The 9177-nt window shown below is 34.5% G+C and overlaps 1 protein-coding gene across 2 annotated transcripts; it reads left to right on the top strand.

Annotated features, from left to right (window-relative positions):
- The first annotated feature begins 3650 nt into the window (after nucleotides 1-3650).
- Nucleotides 3651-8094, top strand: LOC134238311 (demethylmenaquinone methyltransferase-like). Of its 2 annotated transcripts, none has more exons than XM_062720437.1 (4): nucleotides 3651-3731; nucleotides 5575-5730; nucleotides 6947-7174; nucleotides 7487-8094. In XM_062720437.1, exons 2-4 carry the CDS (start codon nucleotides 5611-5613, stop codon nucleotides 7970-7972), a joined length of 834 nt encoding a protein of 277 aa, XP_062576421.1. In that variant the 5' UTR covers nucleotides 3651-3731; nucleotides 5575-5610; the 3' UTR covers nucleotides 7973-8094. The 2 variants fall into 2 exon arrangements, with proteins under 2 accessions (XP_062576421.1, XP_062576422.1); XM_062720438.1 differs by having other exon boundaries at nucleotides 3701-3722.
- Nucleotides 8095-9177: the final 1083 nt, after the last annotated feature.

The raw sequence follows: 9177 nt of genomic DNA, 5'->3' as shown, positions 1-9177 counted from the left end.
TTCATTTTTGTATGTGTTCTCATTTTCATTCAATGACACGTACAAAGTGGTCGAACTTATTTCATATTTGACATGTGCATTACCCGTGACAAGGTATTTCCAAGCACGCTTTGATTTCCGACTCCTTGACCTTGATCTGCTTGATTGACTTAACTTTTGGGGATGACCCCGTATGGCAATATAGCGAAGATTAAACTTTTCTTTAATGCAAATTCAATTATTACCCAAAGTATGGTCTTCTCACAAGAAATACGATTGTGAAATACAAAATCCCTAGCATCACCTGTTCAAAAGTTATGGCCAAGGATAAATTTTTGAAAGGTAGGTCAAACTCTATAAGGTCAAAGGGTCTAAGTTTTTGGTTTCTTAAGTCTTGTCACAAGTAATACATATGTAAAGGATGAGAACCCTAGTCCTAGTTGTTAGTTAAATTTAGTATATCTCTACTATGTGAGTAAAAGTCCCAACATGATCATTAAACTATTTCTATTTGATATATGACAGAATTTTGTATGAAAGAATGATTTTTTTACGATTGTATAGAATTCTAGAAAATAGAATTTGGGAACTCTCTTCATCCATAGCGATGAAAAAGTTAAAATATCACATAAAAAACCACAGTTTTCATTTAAATTGTATTTCGCAAAGATACTCTCTTAAGAGCACGACTACTGGGCAGTGGAGGAAATCTGACGTGGTACCATAGTATTCCATGTGACAACCTCCAAACAAATTATCGCATAACACAATCCTATTTTTGTCTTCGATAAAGATGTCGTTACTCTTTTTAACTTCCTCCCTACATTCCAAGATCCAGCTTAATATTCTGTAAAATTTATCGATATGTTTTAGACAACTATGGCACCTAAAACAAATCACAACAAATACAACTGTCCTTCAAGATTTCCATTACTGTCTTTTTTATTTCTTCTGACGATCAAAGTCTCTACTTCTCTTGCCGGGTCAGGTAAACACCTGTTACAAATAATAAAGTATATCATTGCCATGCTAAGTGTTCACTTTGATATCGAGTTTTGAAATTGATAAATGTAAATAAACTATAAAATTCAATCACTCAATAGATAAATAGAATGATAAACGGATAGATAACTTGTTTCCTTGCTCTTACTTGGAGATATTTTTTCTTCAGGCAAATGAAAATGGCTAAGTTCTTTCTTTTTTAAAGTTTTCCAAATCTACCGAGCATTCTTTGATATAAATCGTTCAGGTCATCAAATTCGGTCTCCCCATCAAAATATCTATTCCACGATAAATGCACCCTTTCAATATCAGCTCCCAATTCTTGGTCTGTTTTGTCCGGTTCGTGGTCCCATTCCCGTTTTTGGATTTATAGCTTTACAATTACGGAGAAGATTATAAACAATCGACAAGACAATGCTTTCATAATCTTTCCAAGACTGTACATTATATAAAGGTTTCAATAGAACCTTGTTGAAATGCTCATCTAAAGAAGGTTTTAATTCATTAATGTTTTTCTTTTAATTTTTCAATGCCGAGATAGTGCTTTAAAGGGGGCATAGACACAGATTCAGATGAAAATTTTATTTTAATTTTTATATATAAAATAGTAAACTTATGTATTTTTAATGATTTACCAAATTTTGAAAGTTAGAAGTTGTGTTACAAGCGAGAGACAGAGGAAAGATGTTGTTATTGTGTAAACAAAGCTCGAGTCCTGTTATTGTTTACATGTGTGTTGTATTGGTGTAAGTTCCTATCTAATGTGGATTTTTTTATTCATAAAATTATTTATGAACATATTGAATGAGTTTATCTCGTTTCCACAAGTTATTTTGTCAAATAAATGGTATTTTATTTACTTTATATTATTTGTAAACAAATATAAGACTCGTGCCTTGTTTACATAATAAAGACTTCTATCTTCTGTACCTCGCTTGTAACAAAACCTCTAGCATTCAAATTTTGGTACATCATTCAAAATACACAAATTAACTGTTTTATATATATACAAATCAAAAATGAAATTTTCATCTGAATCTGTGTCTATGCCCCTTTGAACAAATAACAAGATAGCGCAAGATAGCTTTAAATTTCCACTTTATGTCTTCTTCTTCAATTGATACATCATCTAAAAGAGTAAAATATGTTTCAAGATCCATGGGTTCTGCATTCCGTTAACAGCAACCTATTTTTGTATTCATATTAAACAGACCGTATTTATGATATTGTATAGAGAATAAAACATACCCTTTTCCATATCGCATCCTGTATCAGCCCGAGAAGGGACTTCATATTTGGTAGGCATACTCCTCTAATCAAGCTCTTTCAAATGACACCAAGGGCAATTGGCTTGTGACCTTGACTGTGACCTATATGCTTAAAATAGATGTTTTTCTGAAAACTTAAACCTTCGCAGTAACTTTTGAACCATGAAAAATAGAGACTTCATATTTGGTATACTTACTTCGCTCATTAAGTTCTTTTGAATGACACCAAGGTCATTGACCTTGTGACCTTGACTGTGATCTATATGCTACTAAAAATACCTTTTTTGAACTTTAACTATAACTTTTGAACTATGAGAGATAGAGCCTTCATATTTGGTATGCATACTCCATCAATCAGGTTCTTTCAAATGATACCAAGGTCAATGGCCTTGTGACCTTGACCTTTATGCTAAGAATAGCTTTGTGCCGCCGGGCGCATTGTGTTTCACAAACACATCTTTTTTTTTTGCGCTTGTCAACTTTTTCAGGTATGTAAAAAAATTTTTTCTGATTGGCCCCCCACTTTGAAAAACGATGCTACATGCCTGATTTTTCCGACCAAAAACAACTCATTACCGCTACATATTGAATCAGCCCAAAACAACTCATTACCGCTACATATAGATTTAGCCAGTTATGGTTCTTTGTTGACCACACTCACTCACCGTGAGCTCTCTGTTCTCAAAATGATATTAAATGATTGCCTTATAATTGGTTTAGTCAAAATATTATTCATCCTCGCTATGACAGGGGTCTATCTGCAGAAACTGGTGTTATGTATAATCTTTGACCATAGACCAAATTATTAAATCATGTAAAGTTTCTGCAGCTACTAGACGTCCAAAGTCGACATTTCAACATGTTTTCTCAGGACCATTGACAATGAGAGGATAAATGTTATGTAGCAATACAATTACATGTATATACTATGGTGTCCGGATAGGGCCATTTGCAAATGCTCAAAAGCGTGTTCAGACACGCCGACGCGCTAACACACAACACTGTCACGGTAACACAAGTTCGCACAACACGCCGAAGCGCTAACACACAACTCGCGAAGACGTGTAGTGTGTTAGCGCGACGGCGTGTTGCTTGAAATCGCGTTGGCGTAAACCGTGTTGTGCGAACGCGTGTTAGCGTGACAGCGCGTTGTGTGTTAGCGCGTTGGCGTGTTGCTTGAAATCGCGTTAGCGAGACAGCGTGTTGTACGAACTTGTGTTAGTGTGACAGCACCTTGTGTGTTTGCGCGTTGGCGTGTTGCTTGAAATCGCGTCAGCGTGACAGCGTATTGTGCGAACTCGTGTTAGCGTGACAGCGCTTTGTGTGTTAGCGCGACGGCGTGTTTTTCTAAACGCGCTTGTGAGCTTTTGCAAATGGCCCTATCCGGACACCATAATATACAGTATATATCAACCGTAGAGAAATTACGTCTTTATTTTTCCTATTGAGAGGACAAAATAAGCTGGAGTTAGTGTAAGTCACGTAAGTATTCTATTAAGATTTGCAAAAGAAAAATAGATTGAAGTGAGGTGACCATTGAATTGACCGATATGTCTTATCTCAACATTACTGAACTAGTGAGGGTCAATTGGTTTAAGGCCGAAAATACACGATGTCCAGTGTACAAATGCGCACTGCCCTGGGAGCGCATACTAGTATCTAGTTCTATGGTATCTCCGGGCTTAGTTAAAATGTTGTTTTTAATCCAGTGATAAATCATTAGAACAATTAAGTTGGAAAATATGTACAATCATGTAGATTAGAAAAGTAAAATGAAAATCTTTAGCACGTGAAGTAATTAACATACGGTGGCTGGTATAGGACATGGTATGAGATTTTTTTTTCATTAATTCGTGGCCACGAAATAAAACTTCGTGGGAACGAAATAAAATTCGTGGGAACGAAATAATATTCGTGGCCACGAAATAAGCATTCGTGGGAACGAAATAAAAATTCGTGGCCACGAAATAAAATTTGTGGGAACTAAATAAAATTCGTGGCCACGAAATAAAAGTTGTGCTATATAAACCATATTTAGCTTTTTCTCTCATGTATTGACAGAGAGTTCGTAATTTAGACGCCAATGTGTGCCTACATGCGCGCGCGGAACTGCATACAAAAATTGAGAAGATATGTTATTTACATGTAGCTAAGCTATGTCTAGTGCATTTTTAAATGTACTTCACAAATTTATTGCTAGATGTTTCAAATAAATAGCGTGTTATTGTAAAGCTTTTCTTCGTCAATCACTCAATGTTTATTTGTAATAATCAGTGGCAGAGTAGGCCCCTATTATCGGGAACGTGACATCTTAAAAATAAAAGCAATACTCAGATATTGTCATGATTGTGTTCGCATAAAACTCAACTGTTTAATACAAATGAAAGTGTGTGCTCTTCAATATAGGTACATGTATTATATGGGGGAAAACTAGTGAGATCAGTATTGAAACTATTTATAGGTTTAATTAATTGTCACCACAATTATTTGTTTATCAGCTCTTCATGCAATTAACCGGCAAAAATCGAATTTTAATAATCAATGATAATTCAGGTATATTATTCAATACCCATAACGATTTTATATAAAAATCCATTTGGCTTATTCCAATTGTTTGGCTTATTCCAATTGAACGATTATAATACATAAATCCGTTCATCCTGAATGACATAAAAATGAAGAAGCTAAAAATGACATTATATAGCACAACTTTATTTCGTGGCCAGGAATTTTATTTTATGACCACGAATTTTTATTTTGTGGCCACGATTTTTATTTCGTTCCCACGAATTTTGATTTCGTGGCCACGAATTTTATTTCGTGCCCAAAAATTTTTATTTCGTTCCCACGAATTTTATTTCGTGGCCACGAATTAATAAAAAAAAATCTCATACCATGTCCTATACCAGCCACCGTATTAACAGATAGATGCTTGCTTTTAAAAGTAGGTCATGAGCTGGAAAGTGAAAGTTTATATATACTCATATTGAAAGGTAACAAAAGAAATCTCATAATAATATACTGAAGAAAAGGCGTTTCCCTTTCTTTGTTGACTTATCCTGAATAAGTCTATGATAACAGGAAAATTAAGGCTTTAATGAAATGGTGGTTTAAAAAATACTTAAGTAACCCATTTTTCAATACAAATACATAAACATCTGTACATGTACTGATCGGTGTAGTCTCTTTTAAAACGTATTCACATATACATGTAGGAGAATTGCATGAGTTAAAAAGTCCTCAAAACTTGAGTCAAAATTAAACCTTGTCAATTTTAAGATGCTATGGAATTTTTACTGATCTCATCTTTCTTTTAATTTTTAAGGGATATCAGTCCACAAGCCATTCATTAGTTCTGACAATGAATAATATAACAGACTACTACAATAAGGTTTGTAAGACGTACGACAAGAGGAGACGAGCAGCGGACGCCTACGTTCACAAATCCTTAATGGAGAATTTTACCGGAAAGAGTATTCGTGTAAGATATCATGACTAGATTTGGAGTTTTGTAATGTTGATATGCACCTTCGAAACAAACATATAAGAATGGCATAACTCAATGCCTGTTTACAATTTTGCAGACTTTATCTATATTAGTGGTAGATCTATATAATAAATTGTAGCTGTGACATGATATAAGTGTAAGGGTAACAGGAACCTATAGGAACCACAATACAAATCAAGAGTATCAAACACAGACCTTCTTCAACATCAAAGGTGGGATTAAGTGCCATGGATGTCTGAGCATCCCCTGCCGACCAGTCACATCCGCTGTGTGCTCCTTGTCATGACCATGAAAGAACGGAAAAATCCGTCGACAATTCAGCGTGTTAATAATGTTCTTACAATTAGTCTGAAAAACGTCATTTAGCATTTCACTTAAATGATTAATTGTATGATTGATGTGACAAGGTCATTGTATCGACCATAGAACTTGCGAAATGATAACTTTAAATGAGACTGCTGATATTCTTGTTTCATCAATTTGCCTACCAATAATTAAATTTGTTTTATGCTCTGGTTCATGCTCTGCACAATAAATCACCCAAGAGATGCAAACCCATATGCAGGGTATATTGCTGACGAAGTAAGGGAAGTTGAGGATTGAAAAGTTGAAGCCATCACGGTTACCAGTAAGCTTTGTTGTTAGGTTACCATCAACGTCTATTTCGAGTAAAATATCTAGTACGAAAAAGATGTCTCAGACTAGTGATATCTTAAAATTCAAGCTCACTGGACATTTCGTGTTGATATTCGAATGGAATTAACTATTGTTAATCTATAATAGTCTTCTATATATCTTAAATGTCAAGTTGAAGGCACGATAAATGTTTCTTTTTCTCATGTGTAAGATTTTGAACAAATTCTGCTTCATATGAATACAAATATAAGCCATTCGTTGCGAATTTCCAAGAGTATACTTTAAGCTTCTGCATAGAGTAAATAGTGCCAAACGGTGACTGCAAATAATCAGTAAATTGAAATCATGGATTATGTTGTATGATTGATTGGTTGTATATTGTTTAACGTCCCTCTCGAGAATTTTAACTTATACAGTCTCATCCGAAGGATCGGTTTCGACGTCCCACAGTGGGATAAACTCCTTTCTTTGCGACTGTAGACCAGACGCTCTAACCCCTATACGCCACATTGGCGACTATGTAATAAACGTATAATTTTTCCTCATTTTACAGGACATGGATATTCTGAACGCTGGCTGTGGGACTGGAAACTACGCGTGTTATTTCCTGGAGCACGAACCCCGCAGTTTGACTCTTGTTGACGCCAGTGACGGGATGCTTAGCGTGGCCAGAGAGAAACTACAGTCCCCAAATCTGAAGACCAAGCTTAGCTTCAAAACAGGAGTGCTTCCGAATATTCCTTTTGAAGATAATTCTTTTGACAGCGTTATGATGAATATGGTACTTAAAAATTATTTTTCTTATTCTTGTATTTGTTCCTCAAATGAACTTCTTAGGTATTCTTTACATACTGCTCAATATTTTCCTAAAAAATTGAAGCTATTTCATATTTTTCCTCGAGATACCGTATTTGGAGTTATGTTATCACTCATTGAAATCTTTTCCAAGACTTTCGTCGTTTATCTCAGCAACACAAAAGTCATCAGCATTATAAACTGAATAAATGTCAAAACGTCAATATATTCTACATTATTAAAAAATACTCTTTTTTCTAACATTATTATTATATTTATTTTTTTATAATTATATTAGGTACTACATCATTTAGATATAAATCCTGATGGAAAATCGTATCCAAACATGGCTAAAACGATGAAAGAAGTTTATCGAGTTTTAAAACCAAGAGGTGTGTTGACCGTTACCAATATAACTCCTGAGCAAGTAGAGGCCCACTGGTTTTGTCATTTGGTACCAGGACCAATGAAACAATACGCCAAGAAATTCCCCTATCATAAGCAGATGAAAGACATGTTGACCGAGGCTGGGCTAACACCGAAGGCGGCTCTCAATACGTTAACAACAGATTATCACCCCGGACACGATAATTTGGAGGGACCATTACAAGAAGATTGGAGGAATGATTTATTATTTTGGGACACGTGCTCTGAGACCGAAATTCAAGACATGGTGCAGAGAGTGCAGAAAATGAAGGAGGAAGGAACTCTGCGTGACTTTTATAACACTCACGAGAAAACTCACACATTCGGGGCATTGCAAATTCTAGCTGCCCAAAAATAAATGTTAAATGGTCATGTAGTTGAGCTAAATAGATTGTCGATGAGATGCACTGTAAGATACTGTTGAATTTGAATTAATCGGCATATTGTATAATAAAAAAAACCCCACATTTTCGTTTTAAATTGTATTTGATTTATTTCAGTTTTGAATTATAAAAACGTGTTACTTTTTCAGATGATAAGGACAAACTATACGGGTGCTCGTATTCAAAAAACATTTACAGGTTTATAGTGTATTTCTTGGACTATGATTTTCACAAACATTGGTAAAAGATGAAAAGGGATTGGGGTATTATTGTTGCATAGCATTGCTATTTATTACAAGTAGTAAGAAATGTGGGAGCGTGGGTATGTGATTTTTTTTTATAAAAATCAACGATTTAAAAATTTCAGTTTAATGAATGCTGGAACAATAGTATAAAGCAAATATCCTATAAAATTTAGAGTGACGTAATTCTTTTATTACAAATTACTGTGAACATTGTATTCTCGTCATCTTCAAAGCAATGTTTTTAACAAATTTATTTGATCTACTTAGATAAAATTACCAATTATTTAAAAAAGAAACTGGCTTGCATTTCTAGAAGCGTAACTGTCGTGGGCCAGAATGGTGTGCTCACTACGAAAGTTTTACATGTTCTCAGATGACGACCTAGGAATTCAGCAGTCTTATATTGCTGACACTGCAGACTAGAATTCACTTTCTAATTATGAATTAAAAATGGGACTGCACTGCTATATCTTTAATATGTAACGCCACACCTAAAAAACGACAAAAGAACTCACTATGTAGTTGTATATCGGAAGGAAGCAGGTAGGTACAAACATGTAAATGGTCCAACAACTCTATGTATTTGGATGATAGCATCACTTTTGTCAGGAAGTCGAATAGTGTAAGGGGTATTTGAGGTAGGCTTGTATGACTTTTTTTTTTATATAATTTGAAAATTAATATAAAAGACAATCTCAGCATATGATAAACGAAGACAGAAACATCCATAAGGTATACTGAGTATAGTAAATAAAAAACATTTAAATCAAATGTTGGAAATAATGATTGCTTTTTTAAAATATGTTCACCTAACATTATATCCTAAAATCTCTAGGATGATGGAAGTCTATAACAATTTAGAAAAGGCTGCAGAAAGCGGCCAATATAGTATATGGTATGAAGTATTTCTCATTTGAAATGTATATATTGATTCT

The sequence above is a fragment of the Saccostrea cucullata genome, unplaced genomic scaffold, assembly GCF_032062105.1.
Source record: "Saccostrea cucullata isolate Sc308-1 unplaced genomic scaffold, CSIRO_AGI_Scuc_v1 ctg3244, whole genome shotgun sequence".
NCBI lineage: Eukaryota > Metazoa > Mollusca > Bivalvia > Ostreida > Ostreidae > Saccostrea > Saccostrea cuccullata.
This window is presented reverse-complemented; position numbering and strand designations above follow the sequence as displayed.